General features: G+C 33.4%; 2 protein-coding genes across 3 annotated transcripts in view; both read left to right on the forward strand.

Moving 5' to 3' along the window:
* The first annotated feature begins 1,191 nt into the window (after positions 1-1,191).
* On the forward strand, positions 1,192-15,151 carry LOC106137820 (nicotinate phosphoribosyltransferase). 2 transcript variants are annotated; one of them, XM_060949481.1, is made up of 11 exons: positions 1,192-1,599; positions 2,493-2,663; positions 2,740-2,866; positions 2,959-3,042; positions 5,305-5,432; positions 6,492-6,954; positions 7,988-8,253; positions 9,997-10,115; positions 11,252-11,413; positions 11,686-11,814; positions 12,578-15,151. In XM_060949481.1, the coding sequence occupies exons 1-11, from the start codon at positions 1,527-1,529 to the stop codon at positions 12,653-12,655; spliced, it is 1,800 nt and encodes a 599-aa protein (XP_060805464.1). In that variant the 5' UTR covers positions 1,192-1,526; the 3' UTR covers positions 12,656-15,151. The 2 variants fall into 2 exon arrangements, with proteins under 2 accessions (XP_060805464.1, XP_060805469.1); XM_060949486.1 differs by having other exon boundaries at positions 1,195-1,599; positions 6,492-6,804.
* A 1,892-nt stretch (positions 15,152-17,043) lies between these two features.
* The window catches only part of LOC106137809 (adenylyl cyclase-associated protein 2), a 39,617-nt gene continuing 39,057 nt past the window's right edge, over positions 17,044-17,603 (forward strand). The window contains exon 1 of the mRNA XM_060951928.1: positions 17,044-17,200. The gene's annotated coding sequence lies outside the window, so the exon portion shown is untranslated. The remainder of the gene's footprint in view (positions 17,201-17,603) is intronic.

Below are 17,603 nucleotides of genomic sequence, written 5' to 3' on the forward strand. Positions count from 1 at the left end.
ATGGTAATAGATGAATAGATTTTGTCACATTAAATAGCTTAAACTTTTACAGTGCCACCCATATTCCTACAAATAGGTACTATACTCGACAAAATTTTAATGTAATACAAACAATTTTACATGTATCACAATAGTAATCGGTTTCAAAATATTTTTCTTTAAGTTTACAAAAGTTACTACCTAGTAAGTACAAAAAACGAGCGCAAAACAAGAATTAAATTTTTCCAGTTTGCTTTGAAAACATAGGCAATAACATGATGAATATGCGGCCTAGCTATGGACTCCATGCATTTTGCAATTTATCCCTGCGACTTGTTGTTGTAAGCAAGTTGCAATGCACGACCTATCGTTGTGTCCCCAGCGACACTAATCGCAAGTAGGGTTGGCGATCTGAGATCCATTAATCGATGAATCCACTTTTAAGTCCAAAATATCGATATTGTAAATCGATATGCAGTACTGAATCGATCCAAGGAATCGATGTTTCACCCATGAAAAACGACATTAGTTTTTTTTAAATTTAGATATGAAGCATTTAGAGCTTTAAGTTTTTCATGTAATAAATACATTTTGGGAATAAACTTAAAGACTTCTTTAATACTTGATTTGACTTTGATTTGGTATTAAAATGATTGATATTTATCAAATTCCCTGTACTTAAAAAATGATTGTACTAGTAATAGATCAGATATTATGTTATTTATCTTGTTTTTCATAAAATGGAATTATATTTACATTATAAATGCAAACTTGAAAAAAATGATTTTTGAGAAATCCAGTTTTTAAACCTTGATTTTACTGTGAATCGATACATCCGCTTACGATTCGTATCGATTCAAAAATATAGTCACGTCTATATCCCTTGCGGGGTAGACTGAGCCAGTTGCTAGCCCATCGCCTTAAAAAAAGAATCCCAAGTTTATAAGCCTATCCCTTAGTCGCCTATTACGACATCCACGGGAAAAGATGGAGTGGGCCTATTATTTTTTGTATCAGTACCGGGAACAACAGGACACTAATTACTTCTCCTAATTATATCGATATTATCATATCTAGATAGTTGAAATATCGTTGTGTACCTGTCGATATTATAGCTGCGATGTTCAACCTTCGAACTTAATCAAAGTTAACATATTTTCGATATTTATAGGTACCTAACGTTGTAACCCTAGCGTCAGCCTGCTCTGCTCAGCTGCTCTGCTCTGTGCCAAAGAAAATGTATTTTGCTGTTGTGTTGTGTTTGTTTATAAAACCGAGTTTGGTGTATGTGGAGAAATATAAGAAGTTTTAGTTTTTGTTAAAAAATTTAAATGCGACCTTCATGAATGACCTTCAAACAACAATTCGTCGATAGGACAATATACGCATGCGTAAATTAATGTCAAATTGTGTTTGGCGCGCTGATAAGGTGTTGTTCTGTTCACGATCACTTGATCGCGATGTTACTATTTTTTTAGTCGCGCATCAGATAACATACATTTCTCACGTTCTTTAAATCTATTGTCGTCACATTACTTACTTTTAAGATGTCGAATGAAAAAATGGATGTAGACAAACAAATGGCACGACAAAATGGCATTGTGCAACCTTTATTAACTGGTATGTAAAAACTATTTTATAATATTTAGTAATTTTCTAAGAAGTACTAATATACTAATTATACCTTGTGTTTTGTCTTGTACCTTAATAAATTGATTTGGATACAGAACATCTATATATAAACAGTTCATATGTTTTTAAATTTCGAAGTTACCTACCTCTTTAAAATAAAAGTATACACTTAAAGTTTATATCGTCTTCCTCGATCATAAGGCAGTCATAGCAAAATTATGTCATCCTGGTTAATTGTTGTAATAGGGTAAAACAAAAATTCAGTTTTACATTACGTTTATTTGCAAGTGACAGCATCTTTATAGCATGATCACTAATTCAAATTATCAATCTTCAATATGTTGTCAAATAACATAGTTTTAGGCTGAGCATATTATTTTACTTATGATACATTAGCGCTTCACACGGGTATCATTTAAGAGATATACTTAAACCTTCCTTAGAAAACCCTCTTTCCAACATTTCAAACAGGAACAAAATCCATCCACAACTTTCAGAAATTAACATATACATACAGACCAAAATTGGGGTGACCTTACATTTTAATATGAAATTAAATTGAGGTACAAAACATTGATTTATTTTAAACCTTCCATATTAATGATGTTTAATCCTTTTTAATAGTTACTAACTCAAATTTAATGTAATAAAACTTTCTGTTTCTTCAAATGTCACTATGAGGTACTTTACATTACAATAACTCTTTATTGCACCACAACTAACAATTTGAGGTGAATAAATAAATAAATAACAATGTGTGTGAAATAATACCCATCAAAAATATACTACTGTAGTGAGATAAGAATATTCTTTGTGGTCTGTATTGAGTGTATCTATGGCTTATTAATTAAGGTACTTCTAAATACATATATTTTTTACAGACCTTTATCAAATAACTATGGCTTATGCATATTGGAAATCTGGAAAAGTAAATGATGTTGCTGTTTTTGATTTATTCTTTCGGAACAATCCTTTTCAAGGAGAATTTACAATTTTTGCTGGATTGGAGGAGTGTTTAAAATTTTTACAAAATTTTCATTACTCTGACAGTGGTATGGCATGTTTTACTTTATAGATACCTGTGTTTGAAGAAGTGTTTACAAACATTAAATATTATTTGTGTTTTAGATATCGAGTACTTAAGACAAACTTTGCCTGGTAACATTGAACTTGAATTTTTTGCATATTTAAAAGATTTGACATGCAAAGACATAAAACTCAGTGCTATAGAAGAGGGATCAGTTGTCTTCCCAAGGTTTGTAATATAACTTAAATAATGTTAAAAACTACAATGATATCATGAGTTGTGTGGTGAGTGTAAGATTATATTTTGATTATTTTTTACAGAGTTCCTCTTCTAAGGATAGAAGGACCTTTAATAATTACACAGTTATTGGAAACCACTCTACTGACCTTAGTAAATTTTGCAAGGTAAGTGTCTCTACATTACTTGGCATGCCAAAAGCGCCATATTTCTCACTTATTATTAGCTGAGGGTCCAACACCGTCCTATCTGTACAATTGAACATGGGATATATTAAAAAAATATATGAGGGGTATTGATTTGACAGGACTAATAGAAGCCAAAATTTATTATTTTTATTTTAAAAAAATCGTCTTTTTTTAGATTTATATTTGTTTGCACATCACACAAACATACTAAATAAATTTTGATGAAATCTTTAACTAACATTTCTGCCAAATCAATTGTGCAGAAATGTACCAGCAACATTGTATGTGGTACCTATATATAATGTTGCTGATCAATTTTAAATATTCTTGCCAATCATATGATCTCAAATATCTTTAATTCTACATGTTTGATCTCAATCAAAACCCTATTAATATTAGATTTCAAATTCATACTCTAAGTGACACTTAGTGACAATCACTAACTATAGTCCATTTCTTTAGGTACCACTGAAATAAAAGAAAACAAGTTTGAAAAGCATACATACATACATATGGTCACGTCTATATCCCTTGCGGGGTAGACAGAGCCAACAGTCTTGAAAAGACTGAATGGCCATGTTCAGTTATTAAGCTTAATGATAGAATTGAGATTGAAATAGTGACAGGTTGCTAACCCATCGCCTAAAAAAGAATCCCAAGTTTGTAAGTCTATCTCTTAGTCGCATTTTACGACATCCATGGGAAAGAGATGGAGTGGTCCTATTCTTTTTTGTATTGGTGCCGGGAACCACACGGCAGAACTTTGATAAGTTTTGTTGAAAAATATTTTAAATTAATTTATAGCCATGAATTGAAAAAGCAAAATAAAATAATGTATTCTGTAATGAACTGAAATTACATTTGCAATTCTCAAAACATACTTACTAAAGAAAAGACATTTCTTTAATTGCTGTTCCTGTGCAATATTGGGTTTGAAATCCCAATCCCAACTAATATTATTAATGCTAAAGTAAGTTTTTTTATTTGTTGTCTTCACGCGGTATCTACACAACCAATCTTTTTGAAATTTTACGTATATAATCATATAATTAAGAATTTGGAGAAGTGCATAGCATACCTTTTATCCCGGTAAAATAAAAACTAAAATCCCGTGGGATTTGCGAAAAACCTGTATTCGGTTATAGGTGGCGCTAAATTTGCAGGTGTAGTTGGCACTAAATTCACGCGGGCGAAGCTGCGGGTAAAAGCTAATAATTTGTAGAACAGAAAACTATTTGATAAATATGTTTTACGTTGATCCTATCGATTTATTTCACGGTTACCTACAGCCGACGACAGTAAGGTCATAAAGTTTTTGATATGTAGGTATTGACTGCTTGACTTTGAACTACACGGGCTGTACCGCACGCTTCTATTCCGTTGCTTGTTCAAGATTGAAGAGAATTGACTTTATAAAACTATTGTTTATATTCTGCGATGTGACATTTATGATGGGTGGATATGGTTTATTTTTCGTACTTTAGTGTAAGAACGGTACTTGTACACATACGAATTTTGTCAGAGAAATCCCTACATATTTTCTATGTATTATTAGCCGAGTCGTCTTTTATATTTTTCCTTTATTTTATCTGTACACTTAATGTAGTAACGCCGCTGTGGCTCCTCCAACGTATTACAGAAAATCCTGTTAATTTCCGTTATGGTTTGATCGGAGAAGAATATAAAAAAATCATTCCAGTAGTCCTACCGAGTTGTATTACTAATGGAATAAGTATAAAATTCAATATTATATGAATATGCATACAGTATACCAGTACATACTCGTTCGATGTTTTGTGTACATATACATAAGTAAACAATATTTTAATTAATCTCATCCTTTATTAGTTTTGTAATGAGTTTTTTGTTTGAAGTATATTGATAAGATAGTTTATCTGCTTCGTTTCTATCCTCTGACTATGGCTTCGACCCCGTGAGTTTTGCGTTATAGATACTTACGTATATTATATAGCTACAACTGGCTGTCCCGGTAACCGTTGTTTTGCCATATCAATAATTTTTAAGTTATTTCTAGTCAAAAAAAGTGCTAAAGGTGGACAACCCTTATCACTAAGGGGTATGAAAAATAGATGTTGGCCGATTCTCAATATGCTCACAAAATTTCCGCCGTTTCGGAGGATAACGGGAACGAACATTGTGACACGAGAATTTTATAGATGAAACCTAGGGACATTAGTAATACTTGATTTTATTAAATGTTAAAGTTAAGTTTGTTTTTAGTTTAATGGCTACAAACGCTGCTAGATACCGTATGGTAGCTGGGAAACATGTATCTCTATTGGAATTTGGATTGCGGAGAGCGCAAGGACCTGACGGGGGACTCTCCGCTTCAAAGTACGCATATATTGGTAAGAAAAACGTATGCAAGAATGTGCTTTTTTAGTTTTTTTAATTCTGATTAATAGTGCCAACCAAATGAAATCTGAAGAAGTATTTTTTTTCTAACAGAATTTTATGTACTTATTTTTCTTTGTCACAGAATGGTTAATTATGTCGTGATCATAAGATTCGGAATAAATTTGTTCCGTCAATTATGATGGCCGTACTTTAAAACCTACATTTTGTTGATTGAGAAAATTCATAACTTACCGAATAAGATAGGGTCGCCTTGAAATACTGTTTTCTGTATGTACCTGAACAAACAAATAACAGGACGATGTATCGTGACTTGTCAACGAATAATTGTATTTTTAAAAATCTATATTTACAAAAACTGTTTCCGCATGTTTTGAATTTTCATTTCCTAAATCTGGGGTGATGAAAAAATTAACATGTTTTTGTATTGATTATATTACCATGTTTTCTCGGCTTGTGCGGCTCAATCCAACTCGGTGCCAGGCACCGACCGCATCGCCTGTTCAACTTGTGCAATATAACACACCCCATCGCGCCATTGACTCATGAGAAGCTCCAATAACGAATACGTTTATTTAATAGCTTTAATCAGGCAAATTTTCCCAACCCCGTCCTTGAACTGCTTGGTAGCAACAAAGTTCTGATGGCCTTTGTTGCCTATTTGATTTATGGTAAAAGACACCTTGAAATACAAAAGTTTATGATCGTTTCAGGTTGTAAGGGAATTTCATTAGGTATTCAATTTACTAAGGGATTGGCTTATAAACTTAGGATTCTTTTAGCCGATGGGTTAGCAGCCTCTCACTATTTGAATCTCAATTCTGTCATTAAGCCAAACAGCTGAACATGGCCTTTCAGTCTTTTCAAGACTGTTGGCTCTGTCTACCCCACAAGGGATATAGACTTGATGATATGTATGTATGTATTCAATTTAAAATATGCTACTCTAATAGTACCTATATTCTCTAAACAAGCTTGCACAATTTCGATTCTTGTACTGCTATGACTTGACATAATAAAAGAATTTGCTGGCATATATAAATTTCTTTCAGGTGGTTTCGATGGGACGAGCAATGTACTCGCTGGCAAAATGTTCAATATACCAGTGAGGGGGACGCACGCTCATTCGTTCGTGACGTCATTCAGCACGCTGGCGGACCTGTCCGCGGTGACACTCGCACACGCGCACACGCACGAACCACGGGACCTGCTTTCATTGGCTACTGACTGGCGCCAGAGAGTTTCGTCCATCATAGATATATCGCCCGAAGAAGCCAGTGATGGAGAACTTGCTGCGCTCATATCATATGCCATAGCTTTCCCGTCAGGTTTCTTGGCCTTAGTGGATACGTACGATGTCAAGAGGTATAATTTTCAAGGCTTACCCACACGACACAGCGAGCATTTGAATGGGCATTCTGGCTACAATAGCAACTGTGGAACCAATGGTCCTAGAATACAAAAATCACCGGTACATAGTACATATGGATATAGCACGGTCGAACGCACACTGAGGTAAAAATGCAAGTAGACTCATTTTGACATTTGGTGTCTGATAAATATGTTCTATTGTTTTGCATCGTTCATTTATGTCTAAGTTATGTGAAGTTTGATTTTATTAATTAGACAATTTTTTGGAAGCTGGCGTGGCCCCTCATCGCAGCTCATGCATTATCATCGGCGGGAAGGGCATGTGTAACTCACTCTGGAGGGATGACATTAACGTTCAAGCACCAGTAACCTCACACGCTCAGATGCCATGAGGCCTCAACATGATATACCTAATCCATGGCCGTAGAAATACATATTTTGTTTAGCTTATTGAGTGAAGCGCATTTGGACGGCGCTTCATGACTTACCGAATGTAAATAAATGTGAACACAATCAAAATATTTACTTTTGCTTCAGTGTGACGTATTGTCCTGGACCTATGAATAAAATTAGGGACAATCTTAGTCATTGGGCACAGTTGCATTGTATAGGGAGATGCACAATTCACAGTTATTAATGTTTGTATTTGCATGCGTAGAAATCATTCATTCATCGCAACATTAATTAGAAATTTAATCATAATTTATTCAGATATTGCTTAAAAGTAGTTTCAATAAGTATAATGTAGCCAATCATGAGTTATGAAATACGCAACGTTGAATGACATCATAGTGCATAACCGCAGCGCACCCACAACGAGAACACTAGTAGTAGGTAATTTAATTCCTGCGAGTAGTTACCGCGACATTTAAATACAACTCGCAGGCATGGTGAAATGGTCCTTAACTGCTACTACTACGATGCATTGTTATTTATCAACGAGCTGTTTACCTACAAACTAAATTGGACTTTAACGCATGTCTGTAGTATGCATGGCGATATAAGAATTACGTACATAATTAGTTTTGATTGATGACCTAATACATCGTATTTATGTGTCATTATGCGAATAATAAATATTCATTTGAAAAAAAAAATACATGAAGGACTAACTAGCGGTGAAGGATTGTATTCAGACTTCAATTTTTTTTATGTATTGATTTCATTTGTCTAACAGGAGTGGGTTGTTGAACTTCTGTGCCGTTGCCCTTGCGTTGAACGACTGCGGGTACCGGGCGGTAGGCATTCGAATTGACAGCGGAGATTTAGCATACTTATCAGTACTAGCCAGGGAGACCTTCGAACAAATTGCTGAGGCTTTTAACCTGCCCTGGTTCGCTAAATTGACGATCGTGGCCTCAAATGACATCAACGAGGAAACCATTCTCAGTCTTAATGAACAGGGCCACAAGATCGACAGTTTCGGCATTGGAACACATTTAGGTAGGTCTCCACCTTCTTTGAGAACAACTAAATGTAATCTGTATATATATAACCGGCCAAGTGCGAGTTGGACTCGCGCACGAAAGGTTATGTGCCATTATCACATTTGTTACTTAAATTTTAATTTTTTGATATTCACGTTTTTACCTGTTTATTAAAATCGAAAAAAATAAAAATAAAAAAGGTCCCGTTGTTACCTTTTAGGTAGGGAACCCTAAAACTATTTATAGAAAATTCAATCTTAAAAAAGTCTTCGTCAAATTTCCTTTATCGTGCTGAGAGTAAGTACATTTAAATAAAAATATTCATTTAGACTTACTTTTCATCGCTTATTATCTTCTTTATCTGTTTCTGTCGTCTTGATTACAATTGATGAAGGACATGAAGTATAGTTATCCAATTAGATATCAATTGGCCATGTCATTAAGATTACAGATACTAATAAAATGGTTTATAGGTACCTATTTTTCAACCAATTAAAAACTGTTTTTGGGTCACTTGAACAGTTTCCATGAACTAATTAAATCCTGGTTTGGGTAAGTTAGGTAATAACACGAAGCGGCTCCGGTTTTACTTATTATATTGCAGGTTGCAGGGGAACCTAACCCGAATTTACAGGTTTCCTCTTTATGTTTTCCCTCAAGCATAAGAGCATAGGTTAGCAATGAAACTTGTCGTAGTATTCAGAAAAAGGTAATGGTACATGTCCTTGTCACATTCTTAATTAAGTAGGTACTAAGTGCATTTATAGTATTAGCATGGATAACTTCATACTAATATTATGGATAACCGTACTAATGGTATGGATAACTCCATACTAATATTATAAATGCACAAGGAAGTTTATTTTTTCCTTAACACAGTTCAACTACTTGGCCTCTATCAAAGTTTCACTTGTTTTTTATTTCATCTTATATATATAATTCGCGTGTCACAATGTTCGTTCCCGTTCTCCTACGAAACGGCTTGACCGATTCTCATGAAATTTTGTGGGCATATTGAGAAGGTCTGAGAATCAGCCAACATCTATTTTTCATACCCTTAACATTTTTTTAACTAGAAATTACTTAAAAATTATATGACAAAAAACATTTGCCGGAACAGTTTATTTATATAAAACTCTATTTACGTTACGTGCGCGTTTAAACTCTGTATTATTAATAAATAGTATAATGCAACGCGAAAGTTTAAAATCAATTATTTATATATAAATCCCATATGATTGTTTTAAATACATAGTCAATTTACTAATAACATACATACATACATATACTCACGTCTATATCCCTTGCGGGGTAGACTGAGCCAACAGTCTTCCAAAGACTGATAGGCCACGTTCAGCTATTTGGCTTTAAGATAAAATTGAGATTTAAATAGTGACAGGTTGCTAGCCCATCGCCTTAAAAAGAATTCCAAGTTTGTAAGCCTATCCCTTAGTCGCCTTTTACGACATCCATGGGAAATAAATGGAGTGGTCCTATTCTTTTTTGTATTAGTGCCGGGAACCACACGGCACTACTAGTAACAATCAGTTTTATTCACTATATTAGCATTGTTAGTTAAATTTATTATATAAGCAAATTATAATTTCATATATAGAGCCCAAATGAATGTAAATAAATAATTAATTGGCGCATAGTTCCCTAATACGATTAACAAAGTATTTTTTAGTAACTCGATTTTAATTGCCTTTGCTTTATGTTTAATGTTCTATCCACACTATATTTACTACTGACCTTACAGTCACGTGTCAAAGGCAACCAGCCTTAGGCTGCGTCTACAAATTGGTGGAGATAAACAGCCAGCCGCGGATCAAACTGAGTCAAGATGTCGGCAAAGTCACTATCCCTGGTCACAAAGAGGTAATTAAGTTTAATATTGTTAGTGATGCCGTTGTATATTTTATTTACTACTAAAAACAAAACAAGCTTCTATGCTTGTTTAGTAGCGATGAAACAAACATAGTGTGCAAGCTGCTTATCTTTCCGTGTAAATTGCAAAAGTCAAAGGAAAGGCTAATAAATTTAAGATTCTCCTTATAAGCGACGGACTAGAAATCTCTCACTATTTGAATCTCAATTCCATCATTAAGCCATACAGATAAAAATAAGGATTAAGACGTGATTATATGCATGTATCATACAAGCAACAGTACTAAAATTTAATCAAGTACCTTCCTATGTAGAAATACATTTATTGCAGTGTTAAACCACCATATTTCAGTGTATGTAAACGAGCAGAATATCTTCCAAGATTGCTTATAGAACATAATAAGACATCTTCAGTTTCATAAATATTGACATATCGATAAATTACGTTTACTTTTGCATCATGTGTTGTTAACAATTATAGTGATATAATTATTCACCAAGGTTTTCCTGCATTGGAAATAGTACCCTAATACCTACCTAGTACAATGCATAAATATTTCTTAAGAACTGAGTATACCTATCATAAATGTAGCTATCTTTCGCAATAAATATTCGTTTGAGCCTTAAAATATGGACACAGTTACTCCGCGTTCTAATTAAGATAACAGAAAATTTGTTATATATACTTGGTTCAAGGAGAAAAGATAAAGCAGTGTTCTGTTTATCAACAATTTCTGCTGTAAATGTCTTAAATGTTATTTACCTTATAACGGAAGATTTCTTATCCCATCCTTACAAAAAAATTTTTAATTCAATATTGGATTAGGCATTCTCTTACGAGTACCATCTATGAAGTATATCTACGTCATATGTGCAAATGTATAAATTATTATTATCTATTGTATTCATATTTCCAAGTAAACGAATGTTACAATGTATTAAATATCTACTAACTATCGAAATTATTTATTTTAATATGATGGAACCAGTCTGGAAAGTATCATTATATTTATTTAAGTAAAACATATTTACCAAACAAACTATTTGTTATTTAAAAGTAGTACCTTTGTAAAATCTAACCTTCTTATTCATGTAACTTTGCTCATTTTATCTTTTTAACTTTTCAGGCTTATAGATTGTTCGGCGCTGATGGCCATGCACTTATTGATTTGTTGCAACGATCGTCCGAGCCGCCACCTGCTGTAGGTCAGAAAGTGTTATGCCGACATCCTTTCCAGGAATCGAAGAGGGCTTACGTTATCCCAAGTAAAGTGGAACATTTGTATAAGGTAAGGATGGATGCTTACATTCTGATGTGGTAGAAAAGGAATGACATTCTCACAATATTGTGTGCCCTATGCTTATTAACCTGTAAAAATCAAAGTGTGAGGTTTATAAACTTCACATATTTGTTTTAGCTGATGGTTAATCGAATTTATATTTGTGAGTATCGGTGTTGTTAACACTATAAGGAAGAAACCACATATAGAAACACATACCATATGTGTGTGCAAAAAATTAAATGCCGTAGAAAATGTTAGATATAGATTTTTGTTTTCAGGTTTACTGGAATGACGGCCGGATTTGCGTACATCCAAAACCATTACTGGAAGTAAGAGAAAGAGTGCAATCGTCTCTTCGCACTTTACGACAAGACATCAAGAGGAATTTGAATCCTACGCCATACAAGGTATGGTCTTGATGATTTTGATAATAATAAAATGTAACAATCTATTAAGGTTTCTAAAATAAATAAAATTGGGTATGTCAGGTTGTTACACAAAGCGACTCCCCGCGTAACCTCCGCCAATTTTGCAGGGGAACCTGGCTCATATTGGATCATGATTACACATCCAGTTACTTGTATGCAGGTTACTGGAAGCATAGATCTACAAACTATAATTGCGCTAATTGCTTTGTTGATTTACGTTCTATTTCTGTTGTATTACATTTTGTTCATGGTTTCCCATCTGAACCTACTTTTAAATTCTATTGTAGACTCATTTTACCCTACTGTCCCGCCGTCTCAGGGCCTTTTTAGTGTGGAGTGGCTGGTTTCTTTACATCCCATAATAATAAAGCCGTATCATCCCAGCTGCCCAGTGTGCAGCAACTTTCACTAAAAGCCCCCTTTTCATTCTTTATTACCTTCACTAAAAGCCCTGTTTTCGTTCTTATATTACAGTGCTAATAGATAGCCCTGTGGTTCCTGGCACCAATTTAACAAAGAATACGACCACTCTATCTTTTTCTCATGGATGTCGTAAAAGACGGCTAAGGGATAGGCTTATAATCATGGGATTCTTCTTTAGGCGATTGGCTAGCAACCTGTCACTATTAGAATCTCAATTCTATCATTAAGCCTAACAGTTGTACCCCGAAAGGGATATAAACGTGATTAGATGAATAAATGATAATGCTAATACAAATACTCCTATTTATTTTTGTTCCAGGTGGCTGTTAGTGACGATCTTTACAATTTCATTCATGACCTATGGCTACAAAATGCTCCGATTGGTGAGCTTTCGTGAGTGTTTCTCGGTGTTTCTCAACCTGGTTTAGTTCTGGTATGGAATGGAGCTTTATTCATTAAGATAGATATAAATAAAAAGATGAGAATACATTTTTAGGGCTAGTTCTCGCTTTCACCATAAAATTTTTCAAGTATTAGTGCACATTAAAAGGAAAATATAATTATAAATATATGCAGCTTTCATATATTCTTACTTCTTTCTTAATGTGTCCTACCGCTAAATATATTTTACTCTAATGGCCCATGTTGCTAACTGTGAGGACTTAGTAATTAATTTAAAGGAAATCGTAATAATTATGCTTTGGTAGAAAACATTAAAAAAGTGGTGATATTATTGCTCACAACACAAATATTGTTGTAAATACTAAATAATGTTTATGAATAGAACATTACGAAAGTAGGAGTTCCTTATTTATTAAGATTACTGAAATCAAGTGTATTCAATCATTCACCAATGATGCCAGTTTTATTATACTAGTCAAGAGATACAATGTTTTTAATTTATTAGGTTATTAATTTAGTATTGTTTTTTAACTAAACAGCATTCCTTAACTACTTCGAATAGAAGGAGAGTGACCAAAGCAGCAATAAGAGATATATTACAGCAGCATAAAGGGCAATGTATCTGACAAGAATTAAAAAATATACTAGTGCAATTTAAAAAAAGTTAAGTAATGCGAAAAACGTAAACAATGAAATCTATTCCTCTCCGGGATATTTATTCAGCAGTATCGTCTAGATCGGTAAAAAACGGTTTTTGTTTACCCTCTAAAATATATTTCCCTCTTATCTTTTTTCAAATACATGCTCTTTTATGAGGCTCTCGATTAGCCTTCATATAGATCCTAGATGTAGATTTAAGCTAATTATACTCGTAAGTATCCATATTATTTACTCAGACTCTATCCTGTTGATTATAAAGAGAGATAATTGCAATGCATTGTACAAATAATTATGTATTTATAGTTCTACATACAGTAGCGCATTTAGTTTTTTTGGAAGAGTTTTGATATTGCAAATATAAAATCTATTGTTTGGACTATTGACTTTATTCTATGTCATTATAATGTTATTAAACAGTCCATTTTATATGTGGTTACACATAATATATGTTATAATTTTATATTATGTTTATTTAAGGTTACATATATTAGATTGTTGACAAGGTTCGTTTTAACACAATGAAAAAATATATTTTTAAAAGTACATATTATATGAGCAAATATTTTCAAAAATAGTTTTTAAACTGGGTAAAATTAAAAAGTGTTATGGTTTATCTGTCAAAACTAGTAGTTTATCCAAAACCATATATTTATCTCGTGTGCAGCAAATTGAATTATGTTGGTAATTAGCCAATACTAACAATCAGAGAGAAATTCTTTTCGCTACTTTTATATAAACAGCGTCAATAAAAGTATGCATGAGTATGCTAACTTGTGTGTCAACTTACTAGAATTGTCATAAAAACGACGGTACAAACAATAGTATCAGCTCAGCTCAGTTACCGCCTGCATTGCCATCGCGTTACCAGGTCACATACAAATTCGCGTTTACATGCTCGACTCGTTTGATCGAGTAAAATTCGGACTAATCCCTCGGATGACAGTGTTACGAATTTTTAGATCAGGTCACATGTCCTGACTCTTGACGCAAGTTAAAAAACCCATAAAAAAAATTCACAACGCCGAAAAAAAAATTTCACTGCAAAAATATGAAATGTAAGTGTATGCAATGCAAACTTTTTATCGAAGTTGTTTGTGTGTACAGTAAAACCAATCTTTACGCATTTAGTACAAAGCTGTTATTTAAATGACACTTCTGTTGTATTTGTTTAAATGGTTAAGTTAAAACCTGAATGTTAATTGGATACATGGAAAAACAGGGTTCAATTTCATTATCCATCGAAATATGTTATAGTAAGTAGTAGTGATAATGGCATAGTACACTAGAACCCTAGAACAAATAAGTTTATCTGGCTGGTTTATTTATTCTTTTTCTGTAGTTATAGCCACCGTGGTCGTATTGAGGGTTGAGAAATATAATGAATCGCTTCAAATGCAATACAACACAATGTTTTCTGGATTCATAAATGTTATTTCATTTATAAAAAATAAATCAATATTTACATGAATAATGTCACATTCTAGAATGTTTTTCTGATATGATTATTTTTTATCATGTATGATAGTGGCACCCAATAATAATAAAGTATAATTTATTTATATGCTTGATTAAAATTACTATTTCATAATTCGTGATACACAGCTTTATCAATGGGCGGAGCACAGGCTTAAACGGGATGTGAATGTAGGCAGCAGTATAAGGTTTTTATGAAGACGTTGAAGTAGGCCTGTAGAGATACTTGAGATGGTTATGTGCCTTTGATTAAACGAACATAAACTTAGTTATTTACGTCGCACAGTTTAGGTAGTTATTATTTATCTATAGAAACATTTTATTTAGGAATATTAATATATACAGTACTTTTTTTAAATTGTTTTATTTAAAGAAACCTGGCTTTCCCAACACCACATCTGGACCATTCACTTCAAGGGAAGATTTTCCGCCAGGCTAGGTGTTATGCCCAAGGAGCCATGGCGCCGATCTTGTGTCGGAGGTTGTATTTATGCTTTAATCTGTGAAGGCGAAATTTTAGGAGATGTCGTCAAAACAAAGTAAAAACGTTGTGGCAACATCTCTACGCCACAATAATTACCGTACCGTAATTGTGATTACCGCCATAGCATCTAATTTTACATTAAATTAGTAGTAGTTGTACGTTGTGGGAGTACCCATGTACCTAACTTACCCCATTATTACATTTACCCTACTGTTTCCTACGTATATAATACAGGGCCTTCGATCACTGACGCGACTAACAAGCACGCTGTACCCACTGATCTCTAATTTTCGCAATTTTGAGCCTTGAAAGTGCGAAAGCAGCGAAAGTCTGGAACTATAGCTTGTTCAACGATGTATCTTAATTTTAACAGCCTATTAGTGTTGTACTATAAATTAACCAAATACATTTCAAATAAAAATCACCAAATAAACTAATAGAAGCGCATACCAACCAAGGATGTGAAATATAGCAAAATAAAAAATCTGAAAAAGTGCAAGTGTCCGACTCGCACTTACACTTACGCACGAAATCATTCATTATTACGTTTGTTACTTTTTATTTTTTATATTCACGTTTGAAAATTTGCTTAAAACTATGAAGAAATGCCATGTGATTTCCTAGGTGTTTATAACAGCATCATATAGCGTTAAGCGGTAGAACTACAACGCGGTCAATACATACCATGTTGTATTTTTATGTCCTGCCTCTTAATAAACTCGGAGAAATTTATTATATTATGTCGCTGTCGCTGACGCTGTCGATAGACAAAATACGTTTGTATGGGAACCCCCTTTTAAATGGTAATATATTATTTCAAAATCTATTTATATTTATCACATGAAAATTTCGTCGAGCGTTAGTTTCGAAATTATTTGTAGGGTAGGTGTGCTGATTAACCGCCATCAAAAAAGGTGGTTCTCAGTTTGACCTGTATGTTTGTATGAATGTTTGTCCGCAAGTATCTCGCATTTCACTGAACCGATTTTGATAAAGTTTAAGAAATTTTCCCGATATAAATAAGGAAGAGATTGAAGGCGACTTTCTGTTTTTGATCGCCTTTAAATAAAATGTGGTTCAATGTTTGACCTGTTTTTATGTATGTTTGTCCGTGATTATCTCGCGTTTGGCTGAACCAATTATGATGCGGTTCTCAGAAAAGTATTTGTTTTATCTACTTAAAAAGTTCTTAAAATTTATCCGACTTCAAAAAAGAAGGATACCGATTGGAGGCGGACTTCGTAGTCTTTATTGTGAATTTTACACAATTTATTTTTAGAATGAGACAGGGGCATCTGGTATCATCAATTATTTCATATTCCTAAATCATTTCATAGAAGCCTTCAGTTTGATTTAAAAGATGCCATTAAAATTATAGTAACTATAATTTGTGTAAGCTTGTGAAAGATGGCGTTGTTCTCATATATTAAAAAAATATTTTTTACTAATATATTACCTTTAGCTATTATTTAAATATATTTGAATTAATTAATAAAAAATTATATTAGTCATATTTGTTCTGCTACTTAATATAACGAATACCTCTGTTATGGGTCCTTCAGCATGCCGCCGATCTAGGTCTGACCGACTGGCACAGACTGGATTGAACGTGCGTTAACAAATAAACAGCGCAGTGAAACGTGCCACAATACAGTCTGTCCGAATCTGTCAGACCGAGGTCGGACGAAGTCAACTGCACGCTGTTCGGGCCCTTATTCTCATCAGTGACGTCGGTGGCCGGTGGATAAAAAAATATTTTTGCGAGTTGAAGTTGGTAACACTATTCACTCACAACTACACAAAAGTGACAAGTAACCTTTAAAAGACTGATTTTTTTATCAATTTATACGTAAATAACGAGTGATTTCGTGTTTACAAGTGAATAAATAATACCGGTCTGCGAGAATTTGTTGGTGAAATAGTGTAAGTTTGATTATTTTCTTTATTTACAGTAAATTTCGATTATCCATTCATTAACATTACCCTCCGCGACGTATACCTATGTACTTCATGTTTATAATCATATATTTATTAATTCAGTCACAAAATTTTATGGGACTATTAACAATAAAAAAATAAATAAAAGGTATCATAAGTTTGAACTTAAATCAATATAAATTAAATAGATTTATTCTAAAAGTTCAACAAGTAGAATTGCAATTTTACCTATTCTGGAGTATGAGTATATACAGTACGTATCTAGCTTGATATAATAGGCTTATACAATTTCAATCAAAACAGTTGCTGCTTAATTTGGCTTATAAGCCAAATTCAAGTACATTGCACTTAACACATCTAAAGTTGCATATCATAATGATGGAATTTA

Source organism: Amyelois transitella, chromosome 3 (assembly GCF_032362555.1).
Source record: "Amyelois transitella isolate CPQ chromosome 3, ilAmyTran1.1, whole genome shotgun sequence".
Taxonomy (NCBI): domain Eukaryota; kingdom Metazoa; phylum Arthropoda; class Insecta; order Lepidoptera; family Pyralidae; genus Amyelois; species Amyelois transitella.

Excerpts from the sequence above, each read along its gene's own strand:
- LOC106137820 (XM_060949481.1), top strand. The coding sequence starts at position 1,527 with ATGTCGAATGAAAAAATGGATGTAGACAAACAAATGGCACGACAAAAT. Across the intron at positions 2,867-2,958 it reads GGATCAGTTGTCTTCCCAAG|AGTTCCTCTTCTAAGGATAG; the intron begins GTTTGTAATATA and ends TATTTTTTACAG. Across the intron at positions 10,116-11,251 it reads CTATCCCTGGTCACAAAGAG|GCTTATAGATTGTTCGGCGC; the intron begins GTAATTAAGTTT and ends TTAACTTTTCAG.